The sequence below is a fragment of the Rhincodon typus genome, chromosome 41, assembly GCF_021869965.1.
Source record: "Rhincodon typus isolate 14 chromosome 41, sRhiTyp1.1, whole genome shotgun sequence".
NCBI lineage: Eukaryota > Metazoa > Chordata > Chondrichthyes > Orectolobiformes > Rhincodontidae > Rhincodon > Rhincodon typus.
The window spans coordinates 1,572,129-1,596,456 of NC_063372.1; the positions used below are offsets into that span (position 1 = coordinate 1,572,129).

Here is a 24,328-nt window from a genome sequence, read left to right on the forward strand (position 1 = left end):
ATTTATTTTGGAAGGGAGAGGCAAGGCTCGCCTGGGCATCCGAGTGTTTGCACCAGCCCTGAGCACCAAAACGAGGGGCGACTTTCCCCTCAAGAAAGCGGCCCCTTCTTAACGCCTTCAAAAACCGACTGAACCGAACATGAAAGCTGCAGATTCTTTCTAACGGAGAACTCTTGCCGAACGACTGTCTCCAACGAATTCGCCAAGCTCGGGTTACTATCCCGACGGATAATACATACCTGTACATCAAAAGTGAGGTTTTGCTGCAAAACGCGAAGGTGAGCTTTTTAAGTATTTTGAATCGAATGTGGGTTTTTTAAAAATCCTGATTTGAATTGATTTTGAAACTAATTGAATTGAAATTAAATTTCTCTCTTTTTTTGATATGTGTGCGCGTTTACATTGTTTTTAACCCCTTAACTAGGTTTAAAACTTTCAATTATTGCACTGCAAACTGTGCTATGAACCAAGGCTGATTTCCTGTGGGACGGTTCCCATTTTTTGATCAAGTCAAGCCAATTATCTCTGTATGTGGAGATCACCCAGATGGTGATGAGTTCTGATTGAAAAGGGCCCAAGCCATTCAAATGACTGCGAGGCGGCTGACTTTGAGATCCCTGCCTTTTACTGGCTCATAAGGGGCCAAAAACTTTTGTCTTTTTTAGGGAAAAGAAAACAAATTATATCCTAATGAACAAAGCTTAGAGCCAGGAAGTAGTCAAGGAGAGGTGATTTTCTCTATTTGAAAATTTGCTCAGTTTTCTGGTGAATGGACGCGCTTGTGGGTTGAGAGTTATCTGCAAGTTCCTTTCACAGGTCAGTTTAATATCATCTTAAATATGTTCAATGTCAAGTTGAGTTTACTACCTCTGTTTGTTTTTTTTAATGTGTCCTGCCAACAGATTGTTATTACTGTTCCCCTCCAAATTTGCCCTCGGCACATTTTAGTTTCAAATCAAGATGTTTTATTATGTGTCGGATTCTAAGCAGCGCCGGTTCACTTCCTTTCTACGTTTATTGCGGTTTGAATTAATCTTTTTTTCATCCAGTTGATTTCCACCACTTTTTGGATCCTGAGATCAGTCAGGACTTTTGCTGTGAATTTAAATCTGTTCCCCTCCTTCCGCCAAAGTGACTAACTTTGTGAAAAAGATAATTAGCGAAAGGAGGAACGTATGGCGTACCTGCAGTTTCCAACCAGTTGCATTTATATAGCGTCTCACGACCGCGGCGTCCTAAAGTTTAGTCACTTTTTTTTTAAATGTGGGTTTTATAAATCAGTTTATTTTTAGAAAACTTTTTGTTAAATGTAGCATCCGGATCCCACAGTAAATGATCACGATACTACTGTGAAAGAAGCTCATGTACAGCTTCATCACTTTGTCTCGTTTTAAGTACTTATCCGTTCTCGAGGGAATTTTGCCAACTCTCGTGTGTTTAATTGGGAATTCTGTTTTTTTTCACTTCAATCGCGTGGACAGATTTCGCACTTTAACTCGAGTTATGCAGTTATGTGTGTTTTAATGCATTATAACGGGCAATGCCTTTCATCCTTTGTATAAGGATTTATCCTTAGTAAGGAGACTTTCAAAGAACACGCAGCAAGTTTTTTGGTTTGTTTTTTTTAAATCAGAATGTGGAATGAATTTTATTAGGATATAACTTCCTGCTAAAGAGTAGTTGATTGTGTGCTAATTGTAAGTACTAATTATTGTGAGCTGCTTAACGTTTAAACAAGTAAAACCTGTTGAGTAGCCAAGCGTTTAGGAGAACAAAAGTGTAAAATACCCAATTTCTTTTCCCAGTTTTTGTTTTGTTCTGGATACCTTTTTTCTACATCCTAATGATTTGCAGCACAGAATAAGACCATTGTGCTAATGCTTTGTTCTTTCTCTGTCGCTCTTAAATTGTCTGCCCTTCAAGTACATATCCAATTACTTTTAAACAAGTTTACTTTTTGGATTTGTTTCTAATGCTCTTTCATAACTTGCTGAAAAGAATCTGCTCCTATGATGCTGCTTGGCCTGCTGTGTTCATCCAGCCCTGCACCTTGTCTCTGCTCCTCCATTCGTCTCTGGCTGTCTTCTGAAGTTATCTTAAATTGGTGCCCTTCTGTCTTTTTGTGTGCTGTGTAAAATGGGCTCAGCATTATCCAAACTAGGATCTAGATGTAAAAGGGTTGAAACAGTGAACCTCCCCTCACTAGGACAGAGGGGATGAGGGTGATCTAATGAGGTCTTTTAACATATTTGAAAGATTGTGTTAATAGTGAAAAGTGTTTTTTAGTTTTCCCTCCGTTTGTTGAGTTGGTAGCTGTGAAGGTGACCCACACTGAGATCAAAGTAGTGTGCACAGTTTCAAATAATTGTTTGAACTCTAGGGGTTTGAGTGTGAAGCTCAAGTGGCTGAGGCAGGAGTTAAGATTAATTTTAAGAGTGTAGAAATCTTTAGTTGAGCAGCTGGGGTTGATGCAAGTGTAGTGGTCTTCAAGATCACATGCTGTAATTTCTAATGTTTTTCTGACTTTAAAGTCAAATCTCCAACTAAGAGCTTCAAAGTGGTTATTTTGTTTCGTTTTTTTTTCCTTTCTCTCCTTTGTCCCTCCCCGAAACCTGTATAGTACAAGTGAAGAGGATTAGGTTAAATTCTTTTCCTCAATACAGAGCCTGCTTTCTCCTAGGTAAGAAATCCACCACTGTGGATTTAAAATAAACCAAATCCAACCTCCTCCAAAATGTCAATAGTTTGCTCCACAGGCAGCTGGTGTGGATTAATGGACTGAATGGCCACCTGTGTTGCAAATTAAATTGGTTATATAATGTTTGTTTTCCTCCCCTCCCCCACCCCCGGCCTTCTCGTCTTATAAATATTGACTGTGTAAGCGCACAAGTATATTCATGCCTCACTGTGGCATTGTATCCTAACCTAATCCTGCTTTTGGGTTGTTTTAACCAAATTGTTTTAATCAAATCTGAAGTGATAGTGTACCTAAACCTTCAGACTCCAATAAGAGTGCTACCAACTTGGGTACAAGCTCACACCTATGAATTTGGAATGGTGGTGCAGTCAAAAACTAACATCTGTGGTCAACCTCTAAAGCACACCAAGGGCTATATTCCACTGAAGACCCATTGTGAAGTCTAACCAGGGTGTGAATTAACGGAGGCTAAATTAGTACTTTATTTGAATCAATGTGACTTTGGTCAGCTTTTAACTTGCATTTACATACAATCATACTTTCAGGCTTCTTTTTTTGGAAACTTCACTTCAAGACTAGAGTAAATAGTATTGAGTTACCTCTTAAAACCTGTCTGAAAACACTGCGCACTTGTAAGTAAAGTTGTCATAGTCCCAGAAGACCATAGGTTCATTTTGTCCCTCTCATTAGACAGAGGTGACTGGTGGCAATGTAAGCAGAGGGTCACCATACCTCCAACAAGGACGGAAGTTGAGACCTTGACAGTAACCCTCAAGCCAGTGCAGGAATTGAACCCATGCTGTTGGCATCACTCTGCATAAGCAAACCAGACCCCTACCTGCCTCCTTGACCTGTCCGTCCTCCCTGGATTGACCTATCCCCACCGACACGCGCCTTTACTGCCTCCATCCCCACCTCTTTGACCTGTCTGTCTCCTCCCCACCTATCCGCTCCTTTATCCATCTTCCATCTGCCTCCCCCTCTCTCTATTTATTTCAGATTCCCCTTCCCCTTCCCCGAAGAAGGGTCTAGGCTTGAAACGTCAGCCTTCCTGCTTCTCTGATGCTGCGTGGCCTGGTGTGTTCATCCAGATCTACACCTTGTTATCTCCGCTGTCTAGCTAACTCACCTAGTCAGACACAGGCCTCTGTTGTAATAAAACAAAGGACATCTGTCCTTATTCATTTAGCTGCTTAATTGTTTTTGATTTTTCCTGTAATGAGTTGATGTCACTTATTGTAGCTACTCCAATGTATTGTAGGATAAAGTTATCAACTTTAACAGAGACTACCTACAAAATGTAGATTTTTCTGAATATAAAGTGGAGAATTGCCTTTGTCTATTTCATACTATAGAAATGATCAAAATTCCCTGGGTGAAGGATTAATTCTGTGATCCTAGCATTGTTTTGCTAGAAGTGCAATCAATTAAATTTACTTGAATAGATGAGGAATTCAAAGTGGTATTATTTCTATTTGATCTGTTAATCCTTTGTCGGCTGAATATTTTCTTGTGAATTCTGGCTAATTGGAAGCTTTTTGGCATGGTTTACATCTGTTAGCTACCATATTGGTTGAAATTGCCTTCTGAAACACATCTTGTGTAACATCTGAGATAACAAGGTGTAGAGCTGGATGAACACAGCAGGCCAAGCAGCATCAGAGGAGCAGGAAGGCTGATGATTTGGGTCTAGACCCTTCTTCAGAAACGTGTAATGTCACTCGCTGCAATGGGATTTCAGTGACCATGAATTGTGGAGAGGAAAAAATAAGCAATTAGATTTTTTTTGAAAATGTCTCATGACCAGATAACTATGTAACAAAGCTCTTGCACCAAGACTAGTATTGAATCCCAGGAACAAAGCATGTTGCATTTTGATAAGTGTCAGAATTAGTTTAATATTAAATCATTAAATTCTCATGCAGTTTGCCTGCCGCCCATAGAGTTCTTGCCAGTAGTGAATGCTTTCACAAGATGTTGCAATCCACCCCCTTTTTTTTTTAAGTGAGGAACGATCTTGGGACAATTCTTGCTACTGTTTCCTAAATTCATGTTCAGTACTTCAATGCTGCTCGACACCTACAGCTTAATTTTAAATGTTGCCAGTATTTTAAAATTACCCACAAACTTTTAGTTTTTTTTTGTCTAACTTTCTCCAAGGTGCAGACCTTTGGGGAATTAAGTGGCTTGCTCTTCACTTGAGTTCAGATATTTGGAGGTGGACAAGATATTTGAATGTAGTGTATATTGTATGTGGGTCAAATCCTATTAATGGATATCTACCTACATTTACTTCTTTTAACAATATGGGTTAGTGGAACGTATTGTGTGTCAGCACTTCTGGCAGATATTTCTTGTCCCTCCCAACCTGAATGAGCTTCACTAATCCACCAAGAGACTGATCTGTAAACTTGCTGCTCAGTAAAATGCTTGGGATGCACACAAGGAAGTGGTGGTCATGTTCTGGGTTACTAGTTTAATGACTGCAGGCTAATGTTCTGGGGACATGGTTTGAATCATACCATTGTAGATGGTGGCATTTGAATTCATTTCTTTTGGTGGGGAAACAAGAAAGGTCTGGAATAAAATGCTAGTCTAATGGTGACCATACTTAATTTACAACAATCAATCTGGTTCAGTCATGTCCTCTTAAGGAAGGCAGACTCCCTTCCCTAATCTGGTCTACCCTACATGTGACTCCAGACCCACAGCAATGTGGCTGCCTCTTAACTGCCCTCAGGGCAATAACTGCCAACCTAGCCAGTGATGCCCATCTCCCACAGATGAAATTTCTTTATTGAAAGAACTAAGGCAGTGAGCTATTGCAGGGGGTGTGATGGGTTTTGCTTTGTAAATATTTTTTTTTCTCTTTCTGGTTCCATTCTAGTCTAAATATACTTTGATTTATATATTATTTTCTAATGTGTTCATAGCAGAAAACAGCAGTGATTCAGTGGTGAAATAATGAACTAACGCATTTTTCTGGGGAATGGGGGGTGGCGGCGGTGTAGAATCAGATTCCAATCCTACAAATGATCACACCTGACTTTCTGGTTGCCCCAATGGGAACTATTTGCAAAAACAAACTTGAAATGGCATTCCTGATGTCATATGAGGACACAAGACTCCAGTAAGTGAGAGAGAGCCAGTTTCCTTCAGGAGATGAAGTTTGGTGTATGAGCCACAAGAATGGCCCTGCATGGGTAAGAGGCATGGTTGATGCAAGGTCAGGTCTTGTAGTGTGGTATGATGGTCCTGAACAAGCATGTGGCCCATATGAGAAGCAGCTGGTTCAGCTACCACCAATGTAGTAAAAACCTTGGGGCCCAACCCTGATGGGGTGAAATTGAGCCAATCTAGGTGAATCTTTCTCGACCAATGTTTCTTCAATTAGAAAATCACTGCCTGATTGAAGTCCTAATTAAATACCCAAAGGTTTTTCAGGAAGGTCTAGGGACTGTCAAAGGAGCCAAAGTTACCTTGCATGGTAATCCGGAAACAATTCCATAATTCTGCAAGGCCTGACTAGTTCAATTTAGCCTTGCAGGCAAAAGTAGAGGCAGAAATCAGAAGGCTGGAAAGCCAAGGAACCATCAAACCAGTGTAGTTTGTGGGATGGACAGCACCAACTGTGAAGCCCAGTGGGTTGGTTCGCCTTTTGTGGGGATTTTAAACTAATGGTAAACCACTTTTTCCAGCTGGATAAACAACCACCACCACCATCACATCCCTCTCAGGATTTATACGCAAAGCTAGACGTGAGCCGTGCGTACCTGCAATTGTGGTTAAAGCAGGATTCCTATACATGTGCTATAATTCATACTCAAAGGGTTTGTACAAAGGAGTGTCATTTTGGGGTATCGTCAGCATGTGCCTTTTTTTTTCAGTGGAAGATAAAGTGAGGGCAAGTAAAGGTATATTGGAGCTTAGGTCTTTCCTTGGGCTGGTGAACTATTACAGGAAAATTCATACATAACCTGGCCTCTATCCTCGCATCTTTGCATCAACCCTTAAATAAGGATCAGCCTTGGAAATGGAAATGGTTGTGGCCAAGCCGTAGTTATCAAGGAAGTGGAGAAACAGCTATCATCCTCTAAGGTGTTGGCATACTAGATCCCAAGTGAGATCTGGTGTTGACTTACGATGCCTCCCTGCATGGCATCAGGATAGTATCAGCTCATAGGTAGCCTAATGGAGAGGAACATCCATTAGTGTATGCATCCAGGACTTCTGCTAATGCAGACCCAGATGGAGAAGGAAGATTTGGTGGTCCTGTTTGGAGGCAGGAAGTTCCAATACCCATAACCAACATAAATTTGTAATAATAGCGGACCACAAACACTACTAAGTCTACTCTGAGGACTAGGCAGAGCCGCCTATACCTTCAGGCCAAATTCAGAAGTTGGCTCTAATTCTAAGTGCATATAATTACAAATTGGAACATCGTCCAGGAGGTCAAGTAGCATATGTGGGTGCATTGAGCTGCCTCCCACTGGCAGATCCAGCAGCGGTGCCACCGGTGTTGTAAGAGTCTGTAATGACTTCAAATTTTCCGGTCGCTCTTCCAATCGCAGCTGACAATGGATGCAGAAAGGTCCAGTCCTGGCAAAACTGAACTCTACAGGGGCTGGTATCCCATCACCAAGTCATGCTTTATTTACATGCGGTGAGACCTTGATGTTGATCCAGCTTCCTCCAAGCCAGCTCTGAGTGAGCAGGATGTCTGACACTCCTGTTTGTATCTGTCAGAACTCGCACTGAGGTCCACCTGGCTGATCTCATTACAATCAATACAAAACTGCTCTTTAAAGAAAGGTTCAGATAGGAATTTTTTTATGGGGAAGCAATCAGTTGATCGTTGGAAAAGGAAGAGGGCATTTAACATCAAGTCAGATCCATTATGGCTGATTTGTAAATTAATTTTAACCATCAACGTAGATTCCTCAAGTCTTGTGAAGAATGAAATGTCACTTGTTGATATTTTCAAATTACTTCCAGATTTTTGAAAAAAAATCACTTAAATATTGTGTAGTCTTAAATCTTGAGAAAATTATTTTAAGATCCTTACAGATGAGGAAGGTAATTTAAGCCCACTTCAAACCCACAACCGCATCTAAATGTCCAGTTGCTCTTGGACCATTTGAAGATTCTTGCCAACTCCACTCTTTTTCATGAGTCTCTTCCATGTAAGTTACCTTTTTTTGTTTGTAAGGAAAAATGTAATGATGTCAATCCTTTTAATATTGGTCTTTTGAGTTTTTAGTCTTGGGCCTATGAGTCCTACAATCATCATTTAATTCAAGGTGATATTCCAGCTTTGCATCACCTATATCTGTTTACTTGCAATAAAATAACTGGTCTATTCAGGCTGAGGTTCAATTCCATGTGCTAACTGCTCAAGCGAGTTCATTGTCATGGGCAAACCTAGACAGTAACTATTGGTAGCCTACTAGATTAGTTTCTGGGATGACAGCATAGAATGGGCCTATAATCTCTGAAGTTTAGATGAATGAGAGGAGATATAATTGATTTTGTGTAAAATTGGGAGGGCTTGATGGAGTACATGCTGAGAGATTTGAGGGACCTTTTGTCTCAGATTAAGGAGTTGATTGTTCAGGACTGAGGAGAAATTTTTTTACTTGTGAATCTTTTTGGAATCCTCTACCTGAGGGCTGTGGGTGGTCAGTTATTGACTATCTTTGTTATATGTTCTCCTCATGTCTGTGTGGGTTTCCTCCCACAGTCCAAAGATGTGCAAGTCAGGTGGATTTGCTGTGGGGAAATGAGGAGTTACAGGGATAGGCTGGGTCTGGGTGGGATGCTCTTCGGCGGGACAGTGTGTACTCTGGGCTGAATGGCCTGCTTCCACACTGAGATTCTGTGATCTTCAAGACAGATTGAAGGGAATTAATGGGAATAGTATGGGGAAAGTGGAACTAAGGTTAAAAATCCATCCATGATCTTTCTGAATGACAAAGCAGGCTCAAGGGGCTACTCCTATTGCTTTTGATATTGTCTCTGTTTCTTCTAGACCATTTTGGCAGACCTGGCATCTGTTCACCTGCAGCAATGTGGCAGTGGCCACCTTGGGTGATTCTTTTCTGTTTTTTGCCTTTCCCCACAAGTGTACGTATGGCTATACGAATTAAGAACAGTAGTAGGCATCTCTGCCCTTTAAGCGTGCTATGCCATGCAAAAGAAACATAGATAACCTTTTCACCCCCTTGCTCCTCAAAAACCTTTCTCTGCCTGTCAAAATACTTCAAGACACTACTTTTTTTTTCAATAAGGTGGTGAAAGCAGAAAGTTCCAAAGACTTGCAACCCTCAAAAACTAGCCTTTGTGGTTTAACTGAGCAGCAACACCTTTTTTTTTTTATTTTTGGAACAGTAACTCCTAGTTTTAGACATCACACCCAATCCTGTCAAGACCTCCTCGGAATCTTGTTTCAATCACATTGTCCCTTGCTCTTCTAAACTCCACTGGATATGAACCAAGCCTGTCTAATCTTTCCTTGTAAAATAACCTGACTGTTCCAGGTATAACTTTGGTAAACTTTCTCCTGAACTGCTTCCAACACACTTTTTTGCAGTCTTCCTTTAATTAATAGAGACTAATACTATACACTGTTTCTTGTTATTCATGAGGAACAGAGGCACAGACCTCCTGTGGCTAACACATGCACTTAGTGTTCCAACAGACACCCCTATCTACCGTGAGACACTATTTGATCTGTTGGGACCTGTCAACTAGATTATGGACCAGACCAAATGCCCTCAAAATATGTTCAGAAGATAGTCTAGACCCTAATCTTTTGTTATTTTTAAAGGTAAGTGTAAGGTGTTGCATTCCAGATGCAATATAATTGGTCAAACTATTTGATGTTAAGCAAAATGCACTTTTGTCTGTATTTTTACACTACAGTTAAAATAAAAATAATTGGCTTAACTGCAACTATCAACACTTAACAAACTAATTATTAACGGCACGGTGGCTCAGTGGTTAGCACTGCTGCCTCACAGCGCCAGGGACCCAGGTTCGATTTCAGCCTCGGGCGACTGTCTATGTGGAGTTTGCACGTTCTCCGTGTCTGCGTGGGTTTCCTCCGGTTTCCTCCCACAGTCCAAAGATGTGCAGGTTAGGGTGGATTGGCCATGGGAAATTGCCCATAGTGTTCAGGGATGTGTAGCTTAGGTGGGTTATAGGAGGATGGGTCTGGGAGGGATGCTCTGAGGGTTGGTGTGGACTTGTTGGACCAAAGGGGCTGTTTCCACACTAGGGATTCTATGATTCAAGATTCAACTGTTCCAATATATAGTAACATTCTGTACACACACCCTTGGCAACAGGCAAATTCAGTAAAATACATTGTCTCACAGGCAATTCTCCAGTCCAGGAGGTAAAACAAAAACAGAAAATGCAGCGATAAGCAGAGACTGATGTAGTGCAGTTTCCAAACCCAGCTTCAAGACCCCAGCAACTGCTACTGAAAAACTAAAACTAAAACTCCTAGTTCTGTGGGAGCCAGACCCCACCCATTCAGGCTGCTCGTTCGTTTGTTCGTAGGATTTGGGTGTTACTAGCTAGGCCAGTATTTATTGCCCATCCCTAATTGTCCAGAGGGCAGTTACGAGTCAACCACACTGTGGATCTAGAGTCACATGTAGGCCAGACCAGGTAAGGATGACAGTTTCCTTCCCTAAAGGGCGTTTACAGTGAACCAGATGGGTTTTTCTGACAACTGACAATTCCTGGTCATCATTAGACTCTGAATTCAATAAAATTCTTCTGGAATTAAATTCCACCACCTGCCATGGCAGAATTCGTACCCGGGTCCCCTAGACATTACCTGGCTTAACCATCCAGTGATGATACCACTCGGTCATCGCCTACCCTATTGTTCCAACTCTTGAAAGTGAAAAACCTCAAGGCCTCGAGCTGTTTATGGCATTAAACACAGAAAGCTAGCGCTCAGGGCCAGCAGGGAATCGGGAAGGCTCATGGCATGTTGGCCCTTATTTCAAGGGGGTTGGAGTATAAGAGTAGGGAAGCCTCGTACAGTCGCAACGAGATGCTGGGGAGACCACATCTGGAGCACTGTGAGCATTTGGTCCCATTATCTAAGGGAAGATATCACTTCATTGGAGGCAGTTCAGAGAAGGTTCACTAGGATGATCCCTGGTAGGGAGGGATTGTCTCATGAGCAAAGGCTAGGCAGGTTGGGACTCTCCTCACTGGAGTTGAGAAAATGAGGTGATCTCATCAAAACATCGGATTCTTAAGGAGCTTGATAGGGTAAATGCTGAGAGGATGTTTCCCCCCATGGGAGAGTCTAGTACTAGAGGGTGTAGTCTCAGAATAAAGGGGCACCAATTTAAGACTGAGATGAGGGTTGAGTGTCTTTGGAACTCCCTGCCATTGAGAACTGTGGGGGCAGAGTCCTTGTGTATATTTTAAGGCTGAGATAGATTCTTGATCAGTTGGGGAATCAAGGGTTACGGGAAAAGGGCAGGAAAGTGGACATGAGGAATGTCCGATCAGCCCTGTTCCTGTTCCTATTTCTTGTGGTTTCCCTGATCTGCTAACAGAAGCTTTGGTCCCACCGACTTTGTTCCATTTTAGTGATAACTGAGTTTTCTGCCTAAGTATCTTTTATGTCAAAAATATTCAATTGCTGTTCACAAATGTTCAGTTTGTCACCTTTTTTGATCAACACTTACTATTGTAAATTGCTGTTAACATTTCCCGTTCTGTGTTTTAACTGTTGCAATGTAGTGGCAGTTTCTGGCCACTAGGTGGGTCTAAGTGGGTTTCTGGAGGTACCCATTCAATTTCCCCACAATCAGTTAATGGAAATAAAGTTATCTCCCTCTTGTAGAGTATAAAGTGTAATAAAGTTAGTTATTATTGGTGTGTTTTTTTTTTTTTGTTTTTTTTTGAATTCCAAACTTAACTTTTACTCGTTTCTCTTTATTTCATCCCCTCCCCTGCCTCCCTTTTGCAGGAACACCCATCTTTCTTTCTTCAGCATCAGTAACGCATTTGTCCATGTTGGCTGCCACCTGTGGAAGAGTCAGAACAACCTCTGCAGACATTCCTCCGTTTCAATATGATCCTTCTATGGAGTCCGCTCCAGGAATGTTCCAGTTTTGGAGCAATGAAGCATTTGGAGGCTCTCGCACAATGTCATTCAGTCCTCCAAAGGCTCAGTATTCCTGTGGAACGGCACCATCAGCTTTGGGTTCACATGAACTCCCCCTGACCCCTCCAGCAGAATCGGTCTACACGTTTGAGCTGTCTTCTATGAAGATTTTGACAACTTCAGTTCCTGCAAGTTGTGCCTATTCTTACCCTGACACTGCTAATGGAATTGCTCCAAACTTCTCCAACTTCATTTCCAGTTCTTCCGCTTTGCAGTCCAGACATGTATCTCCGAATCATGCTGATGAAATCCCTTGGTGGAGCATGCAACAACCCGATCCTCTCCATCTTCACCATCTCCAGTTTGGAAGACCCTTGATCCCAGGCCATCAAACCCAGTTGCCAACCGCACTCCAGAGTTCTTCCAAGAGCCTTGTAAACTGTTCCAGGCGTTGTAGGCGATGTAGATGCCCCAACTGCCAATCTCCCAACAACAGTGGGGAAAAGGGGAAGAAGAAACAGCATATCTGCCACATTCCTGGCTGCGGGAAAGTCTATGGAAAGACTTCCCACCTGAAGGCTCACCTGCGATGGCACGCTGGGGAACGCCCCTTTGTTTGCAACTGGCTCCTTTGCGGGAAAAGTTTCACCAGGTCTGATGAGCTGCAGCGACATCTGCGGACACACACTGGGGAAAAGCGCTTCTGCTGTCAAGAATGTGGCAAAAGGTTCATGAGGAGTGATCACCTCTCCAAACACACCAAAACCCACCAAAACAAACGGCTAAAGCACACCAGCACGACTCTGGAGAACATCAAGAAGGAATAAGGAAAAGCAGCTTCCCTGATTTGGTTCTGGGACAACCCCATTAACGGGCTGCTGAGCCATGCAGGGCAGGTAGTTCTGAAGTTGGATCCCTGCTCTGTGTTGAGTTCACTGATCTCAGCCAGGGTGACAATAAGGGATACTGTATTTAGCTTGGTGTCCCTGGGCTAGGGAAGGGGGAAAATCAGCTATGATTTCTGCTCTGAACCACTGAATATTGAACTTTTTGCTGTGAAACTACACGTGAATGTTGAACAGGGGACAGGCTGTGCCCATGAAACCCTAAGTCGGTCACCTATTTGCTAGAAAAGGTGGGGGTGGGGGGAATAGAATTAAGATAAACTGGAGTAGGAAGCATGAGGGGGGCAGGGGGGGAAGAATAGTTTGTGGAAACAACAGGATAAATGATGAGGAAATTCAAGTATTTCAGTCTGAAGGGGAAATCTGGTTGATAACTCTTAACATACCTCAAGGTTGATAGTGTATTTCTAAACCATTTTGATGTATTAAAAACACCATGAAGTGATGTCATGACTTGCAGAATAGTTGAAAAGAGATCTATTATTGACAACAGATCTATTTTGAATGTTGAAAATCCCAAATCATGGACAAACCCTTTTTCTGGCAGAACTCCTACATCGTGTGCATTGAAAGTGACAACTTTTGATCATCTTTGTCTCCCCTTTTAAAAGAGACAACAATCTCTGACTTATTTACAGCCATAGGCAGTGTTCCTGGGAATTGAGCATTTTTTGGAGACACAATTAGCTTATGTACAAGCTTGCACACTATTTCCTAAGACCAAAGTGATTCATGTTAGAAATTGACTTGATTCCACATCTTGTTTGAATCATCCAAGGCCTTTTAATAAATAAGGAATGTGCCAAATATGGTATGTAAATAAAAAGTACAAATCACTTTTCTGAAACTGCATTTTTTTTTAAAAAATGAATGTGTGTTTACCTTTATTGCTTGAAAAATATCTTTAAATTCCTTGGTGCGGTGTCTTTGGTTTGTTGAGCCATCCAAATCAGGAACATCTGATTTGATCCCTACAATGTGTTGATTTAGCTTTTTGTTTGTGGGGGGTGCGGGTGCCGGGGTGGGGGGTGGTGTGCCTGGATTTATTGGAAGTGCTGACATTGTTGGCTCAAGCACCACTTGATGAAATCAGTCAGGGTTCCCACTCCTCACAACAGGTGCCCTCCTCCTCCAACTGGGCCATCAATTATTTTTTTTTCCCCCTTTTTTTGGCATGTGGGTATCTGTTGGCAAAGCTGGCATTTGCCAGTCCCTTGAATTGAATCACCCTTGAACTGAGTGGCTTGACTGGACAATTCAGAGGGCAGTTAAGAGTCAACCACACTGCTGTGGGTATTGTCATATGTAGGCCAGACCAGAGAAGGACAGCACTTTCCTTCCCTAAGGACACTAGTGAAACAGAGGTTAGCTTTCAATTTCAGACCAGTCGCTGGGGTGCGACTTAGAACCAAGTCCCCAGAGCATTAACCTGGGTATCTGCATTACTAGTTCAGGCACATAACCACAACACCGTCTCTCTGAAGTTTTTTTTTAAAAAAAGAGCAATCTGATTACTTTCCGGCTGAGCAATAGATTTATAGCCTCGGGAGAGGCTTCAAGTGGGTTTCCTTGGCATCCACAATTTTAAAAAATGCATTTGGTAGGATCAGGGTGGAAAGCAGGGGATTAGGTCACCTGCTGCTGGGGAGGCCAGTAGTAACTTGAGTGCAAGTAGAAAGGTGTCTTTATGTTGATTTGATGATCTCTTTAGGAATAGAAGGATTGGTGATGAGATTGTGAGAATGTCCGAACTGTTATGGAGCAGAAAAAGACGACTTGGCCTATTGTGACTGCACTAATGCTTCAAATGATCAAATACCATTCTCCAGTCTTTGCCCCCCACAACCCTGCACACTTGAGTATTATTTAAATAGAAATAATGCGCTCTCAAACCAGCCTGCACCGCACTCGAGCAATGCATTTACACCTAAAGTACTCATTGTATGAACTTTTTTTTTCTGACTTACTACATTTTGCAAATTATTTTAAATCTCTGCTCTCTTGCACTGTCCATTTTAGGAGCAATTAGTCATCCATTCAGTTCAGAGCCATCACAATAGTTTTTAAAATAAAATCACCATCTATCCTGGTGTCGTGAGGAAATTGTCTCCAATCTGTCCTCTGAATTGAAGTTTCTCATCGTTGGAACCATTTCTGTAAAACTTGTCTGTGCTCCTTTCCAATGTGTTCACAACCTTGCTATAGTGTGATGCCCATATTGTACGCGCTACTCTAGCTGAAGTAGTGCCTTGTGTAGATCCAGCATAACCTCCCTGATATTGTATTCTATTTTCCTACTGATAAAGCTTATGATACTGTATGCTTTATTTGTGATTCTCTTCGCTAGTACTGCCATCTTTAATGACTTGTGCACATATACACCAAGGTCTTGGTTCCTGCACACCCCTTAGCGTTTTATACTCTTAATCTATTCTCTTGACCAGCCCTGGGATCAGTCTGGTGAACCTCTGCTGCACTGTCCCTATGGCAAGTATATCCTGCCTTTTGATAGGGAGACCAAAACTTGGACTGATTTGGGTAGCACGGTGGCTCGGTGCTTAGCATTGCTGCCTCACAGCAATAAGAGCCTCGGGTCGATTCCAGCCTTGGGTGACTTGTGCAAACTCCACGTTCTCCCCGTGTCTGCTTTGGATTCCTCCCACTGTTCAGGTATGCAGGTTAAGTGGCATGGCCATGCTAAATTGCCCAGAGTGTCCAGGGATGTACAAATTTGGTGGCTTAGCCATGGGAAATGCAAGGTTACAGGGATAAGGTAGAGGGGTGGGATGATCTTCTGATGGTCAGTGTGGATTTGATGGGCCAAATAGTCTGCTTCCAGACTATAGGGATTCTATGAACTGATGTTCAAGTTTTTGAGTTCCCTCAGGATTGATGTTCCGTTCTGTTTTTAAAGTACTTAATTCATATGGAAAGTATCAAAACAATTTGGAGGTATGACTGCTTAAGTCCTCCCTTGTAATAATTACAAATAAACTGAAATGTAAAAATTACAATGAAAATAAGGGTGCTGAATTCTGGAAGCATAGAAGTGATTAATTGGTTTTTCTCTGGTGAGAAAACCAGTATTAGCACTTCTTTTCTCCCTATTGTACAAACAGTCTGTCTGGAAGCAGAAATAGGTTCAGTTTCGCAAGGGTTCATTCCTTGGAGTAACTCCAATGCTTTTGAAAACTCTTTTAATGACAGTGACAGTATATAATTTGAATTAAACGGTCTCCGGAATTACTTCTATGGGGGAGCAGACATGTAGATAAAATCAGCAATTTCTGCAACTTAAACACTGATTACAAAGCATTTGTAAATAAATGTCTTTTAAAAACAAAACATACTTGACTATAATATTATACATTAAGGACTTTCTCCTATTTGCCCTCCATTCTGTCATCAAATGCAGCCACTTGTGAATAGCTGAATAGGAGGAGTGCTGCCTCAGTCCCGGGTAAGTATCAGCCAAAATGTTTATGCTCTGAAGTGGGACTTGAACCTGTCAGTACCTGACTTGGATACAAATCAATTATTCAGGGCAAATTGTGATGCCAACTTGGCTTAGGTTAGGAATGCCAGAGCTTGCAGCCTTGGCAGCTATAGACCATTTTAAACTATCACCATTAGGAACAGGAGTAGGCCATTGGGGCCTTTTGAGCCTGCTCCACCATTCAATAGGATTATAGCTGATCTGACATTCCTCGTCCACTCTCCTGCCCTTTCCCTTTTTGTAGTGATTACTGACTGATCGAGAATCTATCCCTCAGTCTTCAATATACACAGACTCTGGAAGTCCTTGCCACAGAGAGCTGTTAGGGCAAAGGCTCTCAAGCCACAGAAGAAATTCCTCCTCATCTCAGTCTTAAACTGGCATCCCTTTATTCTGAGACTATGCCCCAGTTCTGAGGTTTCCCGAAACATCCTCTCTCATGTGATGCTTAAAATCAGGGATTCACAAGGGGCCAACATGGGAGAAGTATAGATATGAGGATTGTTGGGGCTGGAAGTGATTAGAGATAGGGAGAGGCAAGGCCATTGAAGGATAAGAATCTCAAAATCAAGGGTGTCGCTTAACTTGAAATCAAATAGGTCAGCAAGCATAGGGGTGATAAGTGAACAGGACTTGGGTGTGAGCATAGAAATTTGTGACATCACTGATTAATGTTGTCATTATCACTGTCTTCTTTCCTCCTTTCACCCCACAGAGTTGGAGTTGGAGTTGCCCATCAGCACATCCTTCTCACTCTGCTATGCTAGTGAGATCATGACATTTGTTCCAGTAATGGATCCAACCTTGGAAGTGTGTCCTGGCCTCTCCAAACATCCAACGCTAAGTACATATGGGAAAGATAAGTTGATCGCACCATCTCCGGGGAATAGGCCTTTGTTTTTTCAATATTTCCCATAAGGCCAACCTTTTGCATCATTGTGTTTGCCTTCCATGGAGGTGTTTATGTATTAGAAGCGGAGACAGCCACTCACCCTTCAATACTGTAATGTCATTCAATAAAATCCCAGCTTATGGGATTTGTTTGGAAATTCACCTTCCCATCTGCCCCCAACAACCTTTGATTCCCTTGTCTCCTAAGAATCTATTCACCTCTCCGTTAAAAAATATTCAATGATCTTGCTTCTACCACCACCTGAGGCAGACGGTTTGAAAGTTACATAGCCCCTCTGTGGTTTTTAAAAAAAAAAAATCCAGAAATTCACTACCCTTTGAAGAAATTCTTCCCTATCTCTGTCTTAAATGGGTGACCCCCTTAGTCTGAGATTATATCCTTTGGTCTTAGACTCTTCTACAAGGGAAAACAACTGATTTCCCCTAAGTCCCATTAAAAATCTTGCATCTTTTAATAAAGACCCCTCTCATTCTTCTAAACTCCAAGTACGAGCCTAACCTCTCCCCATAAGATAGTCCCTCCACGTCCGGGATCAGCCGAGTGAATGTTCTTTGGGCTGCCTCCAATGTCAGTCTACCTTTCCTCGGACAAAGGGACTATTACAATTTGCTCGGGTAGTGTGCTGGAAATCCAGTACAGCTATTCCTGGAGTTGTAACAAAAGTTAGCGTTCGGTCTAAATGTGCAAAATCTCCAAATGACCTGATTTTAAGACCCAGATTGGTGCCAGGTTTCTGTACTTAAGAAGAATTACTATAACGAGGGTGGCTGGTTCACTTCTAAACAGTCTCTAACTTATCTAATTCAAAGTCACAGTTTTCAGTAACTGTTGAAGAAAAGAGAAAAGCTGGTTTTCATCAGGTTTAAAGTGACTTGTTGCAGAGGATAGAGAGAGATTGAGACTTCCAGTTGCTTCAGACCTGCTGGTTTTTCTTTTGTTTTGACAAAGCTGCTCTCTATCTCGTTCACAATTGAAACTGTTCAGCTAGCTGACAACCAATCACGTCGCTGATGGCAGCCAGAGGAGCTTTTTCATTGGTTTGTTGTGACTAGAGACCAGTTATCCATCAGCTTCATTCATAAACAACTCTGTGGCTCCAGTTCATCTGCACATAGTTGGAATGAATAGCTTCACAAACAGGGTTCATGATAGGCATCAAATTCCTTACTTTCTAAACATACAGCCATCCTTGGAGATCCCTGGTTTTCAAAACAGTTCTTTCTCTTTTCAGTCCACAGTTTCACAAAGCACAGAAATAAAAAGTTACAATCTTTACATGGGCCAGCTGTGATCTGATTAGTGCCTTTAGCAAAATCTCCCTAATTTTACACTACATTCCCTTTGAAATAAAGGTCAACATTCCACTGGCTTTCCCTGTTCTGCCAAACTTAGATGTTGGCTTCTTGTGATTCATGGAAAACAACTCACAGATCTCTCTGGACTTGCCATAAGAGTAAACATCCTTTCCGCATCTACCTTATCAAGACCATGCATCTTATAAACTTCTATCAAGTTACTCCTCACTCTTTGCAACTCCAGTGAATATAAACTCAGCCTGCCCAATTTTTCCTCAAAAGACAACTCACTCACTCCAGTTTCAATTTGGTAAACTTCCTCTAAAGTGCCTCCAATGCATTTATATCTTTCTTCAAATAAGGAGACCAAAATTGCTCACAGTGTTTGAGATGTGGTCTCACCAATGCCTCTTCATAATTGAAGTGCAACATTCTTACTTTTATGTTCAATTTCACTTGTAATAAAATATAGCATCCCACTGGCCTTCTTAATCATTTGCTGTACCTTGCATACTATTTTTTTTGTGTGACTCATGCCCTAGAACACTGTGATCCCTCTGCACCTTAGGAATTCTGCAGTTGTTCTCTGTTAAAGTAATATTCTGCTTTTTGTATTTTTCCTGCCAAAGTGAATAACCTCACATTTTCCCACATTAAACTCCATCTTCCAGATTTTTGCCCAATCACTTCACCTAGCTATATTGGTCTCCATCCTTGTTATGTCATATTCACACCATACGTTCTAACTATCTTTGTACCATCTGCAAATTTAGCCACCATACCTTTGATCTCCTCATCTGAATCATGGTATAAGTTGTAAAAAAACTGAGGCCCCAGCACAGATCCTTCAGGGATCCTACTCGTCACATCCTGTCAATCTGAAAAGGACCTATTTATGCATACTCGCTGTTTACTGCCAACCAGCCAGTCTTCTGTCCATGCTGGTACATCACCCCGTACACCATAAGCATGCCTCTTTGAGCAATTTTATATGGCAGCTTGTCAAATATCTTCTGGAGATCCAAATACAGTATACCAGCGGGCTCCCATTTATCCACAGTGCATGTCACTCCTTTAAAGAATTATAACTTGAATGGATAAAACAATAAATTGTTTAGACACAATTTACCCTTCATAATACCATACCAACACTTCCTAATTCCTCATGTCTAGTATTGCTTCGGCAGCAATGACAAAAGCTGTGACCTATCACAGCTTTTGTAACATATATAGTATTTGAACATTAGTGCCACCTCCCTCCCCAAATAGAGGAAACATAATGTCACAATCAGACTCCATGAAACACGCAAAGTTATACCAATGATCCTGAAATTGAGGCCAGTACGTTATCACACCAATTTGAATGATTATCAATTATGCCTACTCTTTTTTTTAAGCTCTAATAGAGGCTTTTTTAAATTATTCATTCATGGGATGAGGGTGTTGCTGGCTAGGCAGCATTTATTGCCCATCCCTAATTGCCCAGAGGGCAGTTCAGAGTCAACCACATTGCTGTGGGTCTGGAGTCACATGTAGGCCAGATCAGGTAAGGATGGCAGTTTCCTTCCCTGAAGGACATTAGCGAACCAGATGGGGTTTTCCCGACAATCAACAATGGATTCATGGTCATCATTAGACTCTTAATTCCAGATATTTTATTGAATTCCAATTCCACCATCTGCCATGGTGGGAACCCGGGTCCCCAGAACATTATCTGGATCTCTGGATTAACAGTCCAGCGATAATACCACTAGGCCATCACCTCCCCATAAGACACCAGATGATTGGTATTTCAAGTGGGAACGAACAGGGCAGGTCACCACTCAATTAGTAGTAGAAGACTGATGTAACTTTGGAGGAAAATATTTACTGCGTTTTAAGGTCTGAAGCAGGGCCACAACATTCTGATTGCGAGACTGCAGACCCAATTCGCATTTTGGCACAATTTCAGTAGAAACCAGGAACCATTTACTGAATTCTTGTCAGAGGCAAGGTATCATTTAGCTGTAGCTATTAAAGCTAATAGAGCCTTTAACTGCAGGAATGGTAATAGCCGTTTGCCACTCAAGAGTCAAAGCTTCAGTTCACTATGGAAACCTTATGACCCTTACTATAGTCGAAAAACCCTCATCTGAGAAGTTGCAATGGAGATTCAGAGAAAAGGTTAATGCGACCATCCAAATTGATAGAGGAAACAGATGACTTCTAAAAGGCATTCTTTTCTGACTCATTAACCCTGGTGAGTGATTCTGCAGGGAGGAACAAAGCCACACGAGGTCGGGTTAAGCTCCTGTCTGAACGTTATTGTCTGCATAATTGAGAGGTACATTTAGCTGCCTAATAGCTACCGAGCAGAATGGCAAAGTCAAATGTTAACTGGAATAGGGTGCTACAAATAGGGATGCAAGGTTCAAATCTGGGCCTTCAGCACTTTTATTAAGAAGGCTGCCAAAGAATTTATGCAGACTTTCATCAGTTTAATTGGATGCTTTACATTGACTCACATTTATGGAGCCTCGAGCTGAATAAAGCAGGAGCATTATGGAGCATCCCATTACGAGAAGGCACTACTTAGCAACATATTAAGTTTTGTACAGCAAACCAATAAATGATGTGAGTCCTGCACAGGCTCAGAGTCACACCACTGAGCTTCTGCTAAAGGCAATGCTGCCAGAGGTAACTGAGGTTAGCAACAATGGCACTGCTGCCATTGAGACATAACAGTCCTTTCTGTTTTATCAATGATAGGCAGGTAATTCTGCCAGGAAAGGGGTGAGGGTGAGCAGAGTATGAACATGGTAGGATATGACTATAAGTGTTTTGAACCAGTTGAAACTTGTGGAGTGTGGAAGAGAGAATATTGTCTAGGAGAGCACTGGAATTGTCAAGGTATAGCAAAGGCAAGGATGAGAGTTTTCAGCAGTAGAGGCAGTGTCAGAGGCAGGTGCTGTTACAGAGCTGTATGTCAGTCTGTTTTTGTGATGGAGAGGACATGGGGTTGAACTCTCAGTTCAGAGCCGAATAGGACCACATAGGTGACAGCAATTGGCTTCAACCTGAAATGGTGGCCAAGGAGGAGCAGTTGCATAGTTGGCAAGGATCCAAGATGATGTTTTATGGTCTTCCTCAGATTTAACTAGACATAATTCTGACATCCAAATGTGGGTATCAGATAAGCAGTCAAACATGAAAACTAATGGGTTTTCGGATGATGTCACCAAGGGGCAAAGTGATGATGAGTAATAGGAAGGGTTAGCTCTGATGTTCCTTGGGGGAAACATCAGAGCTAATGGTTTAGGAGCTGGAAGAGCAGTCATGCCAGGTTCAGAGGAGGTCTGAAACATTTTCAACCTGGCACAGGTCTTAGAAGTTGGATGCTTCGGGCTGTGGTCACCCCCTTCTACCATCACAGATGATACCTTTTCAGAGCCCCATCCCACTGCAGCAGAACAGGTACAACAACAGTAATGTAATGACAAGGTAGGTCAGAGAGCAGCCGATGCTCAGTTTGAGTTCAGGTGCCTTTTTAAAAAATTTATTGATGGAATGTGGGCATCACATTTACTGTCCTGTTACTAATGCCCTTGAGAAGGTGGTGGTGAGCTGCCTTCTTGAACCTAACAGTCCACATATCTGCTGCCCTTGTCTTTCTAGAGGGTAGAGATAGTGGGTTTGGTAGCTGCTGCCAAAGGAAGCTTGGTGAGTGACACTTTCCTCATTCAGTGAGGAAGAGGGAGGACATAACGCTTGCTTTGGGAAACACCTTGTGCTCTGAGATGCATAGCTCAGTGCTCCACTGAGGTCCTGGAAGCCCCCTGTTAAAGCACTATGGGCATAGCTACTCCCCAAGGACTCCAGTGATTGAAGAAGACAGCTCACCTTCTCAAGGGGTAATTAGGGATTGGCAATAAGTGCTGGCTTAGCCAGCGACACTCCCATTCTTAGACATTTGTTACTTCCACCACACTTATGTGACCAGAATTCCCTTATCCTAACAGTCCTTGGTCATGGAACTGACATCCACACCCGTGACATCATGGGGAACAGACAGAGAAATCCCTTTGAAAGCCAAATGCAGGCTTCCCCATCACATCATGTTGCGGTTTTGTCACTCACTACCATCCTTGCACGCCCTTAGCCCATCTCCAAATAAAATCTGGGCCCTCTGTGTTTGAAGACTACCTCAACAAAGAAAGATTAAAAAGCTGATGTTTCAAATATTTGAACACTCGGTAAGAATGCCTCCACATCTGGATTTTGACACTGTACCTTGACAGAAACAATTGTATAAACTGAAGGTGTGAGGTTTGAGAGAGGAATTCAGGAAGGTCACATTTGTTGTGACTGCGACCCTGCTGAGAAAGCTTTCCTTTGGTCATCTGTTGCATATAAATTCCTTAATCTCAGGAACAAGCACTTAATGACCCCTTTTGCTCATGAACTAATTACTGCTGTTTACGAATAAACCTTAAATAGGCAAATCTTCCAGTTTCTTCTGGACATTTCCCTGTCAAATAAAAGTCCAGGTTGAAATGCCCAAGTGGTTTGATCGCTGGCTTGTGCTGTAATTTGTCCTAACATCCCTGGAATGGTAGCGGCTGGTGTGGGAGGTGGTGGCAGGCCAAAAAATAACCTGCTTTTCATTACCTCCAAGGACTCCTGGTCGAAGGACTGCAAAGACTGAGTGAAGGTGAGGACTGTAATGAGACCATCCATGGTTAAACAGCCTGATAACAATCACTGTCTCTGTTTATACATGAATGGACTGGAACAGCAGGATTCTGGGAACATCACGTCTCCCAAGTATTCCAGCAAGTCACGCAACACCATGGCCTGGAAGAGAACAGAGCAAATTTTGGATCTGTAATGCTGCTGAAGATGGGCTAAGGGGTGTGTGTAACATCATCAGCCTCTTCCAGCACAGCCCACATAGTGTGTCCTCTTTGAAAGGGTCCATGCAAATGTCTCTTGAATTGGTGGAAGCACCAGGTCATGCTTTAGAGCAATTAAAACAAGTTTTTTGGACTGGAGATAGTAAGAATTGCCGATGCTGGAGTCAGAGATAACAAGGTGTAGAGCTGGATGAACACAGCAGGCCAGGCAGCATCAGAGGAGCAGGAAAGTTGACGTTTCGGGTCGAGGCTTGTGACCAACAGTGTTCCACAGGGATCAGTGCTGGGTCCACTTTTGCTTGTCAGTTATATAAATGAGTTAGATGAGATTATAGAAGGCATGGTTAGTAAGTTTGGAGGTGACACCAAAATTAGCAGTATAGTGGACAGTGAAGATGATTATCTAAGATTACATTGGGTCAATGGGCTGTGGAGTGGCAGATGGAGTTTAACCTGAATAAATGCAAGGCATTTGTATTTTGGTAAAACAAACAAGGGCAGGACTCATATAATTACAAGTAGGGCCCTGGAAAGTATTGTAGAACAGAGAGGCCCAGGAGTTCAGTTAGATAATTCTTTAAAGTTTGTGTCACATGTAGGCAGGGTAGTTAAGAAGGTGTTTAGCACGTTTGCCTTCATTGCTCAGACCTTTGAGTACAGGAGTTGGGAACATCATGTTGAGGTTGTACAGGATGTTGGTGAGGCCTCTCCTGGAGTACTGTGTCCAGTTCTGGTTGCCCTGTTATAGGAAGGATGTTATTAAGCTGGAGAGGGTTCAGAAGAGATTTACCTGGATGTTGCCAGGAATGGAGGGTTTGAGTTATAAGGAGAGGCTGGATAGGCTGGGACTTTTTTCACTGGAGTGTAGGAGGTTGACGGGTGACCTTATAGAGGGGTTTTGAAAAGGTGAATGGCAGGTATCTTTGCACTAGGATGGGCGATTTCAAGACCAGGGGGCATATTTTTAAGGTGAGAGAAGAAAGATTT

The 24,328-nt window shown here is 42.3% G+C and overlaps 1 protein-coding gene and 1 long non-coding RNA gene across 10 annotated transcripts in view; one reads left to right on the forward strand and one right to left on the reverse strand.

Annotated features, from left to right (window-relative positions):
- The window catches only part of LOC125487447, a 3,303-nt gene extending 2,902 nt beyond the window's left edge, over nt 1–401 (reverse strand). Inside the window, exon 1 of the long non-coding RNA XR_007265902.1 lies at nt 240–401. This is a non-coding gene — a long non-coding RNA (uncharacterized LOC125487447). The remainder of the gene's footprint in view (nt 1–239) is intronic.
- Nucleotides 76–13,581, forward strand: LOC109926210 (transcription factor Sp5-like). 9 transcript variants are annotated; one of them, XM_048619024.1, is made up of 4 exons: nt 476–816; nt 7,759–7,884; nt 9,388–9,527; nt 11,703–13,581. In XM_048619024.1, exon 4 carries the CDS (start codon nt 11,747–11,749, stop codon nt 12,665–12,667), a length of 921 nt encoding a protein of 306 aa, XP_048474981.1. In that variant the 5' UTR covers nt 476–816; nt 7,759–7,884; nt 9,388–9,527; nt 11,703–11,746; the 3' UTR covers nt 12,668–13,581. The 9 variants fall into 9 exon arrangements, with proteins under 9 accessions (XP_048474983.1, XP_048474984.1, XP_048474981.1 ...); XM_048619025.1 differs by lacking the exon at nt 476–816 and adding an exon at nt 1,469–1,697; XM_048619026.1 differs by lacking the exons at nt 476–816; nt 7,759–7,884 and adding an exon at nt 76–278.
- The last annotated feature ends 10,747 nt before the right edge of the window (nt 13,582–24,328 follow it).

Bases quoted from the DNA above. Each gene is read 5' to 3' on its own strand.
- LOC109926210 (XM_048619026.1), top strand. From the start codon at position 11,747: ATGTTGGCTGCCACCTGTGGAAGAGTCAGAACAACCTCTGCAGACATT.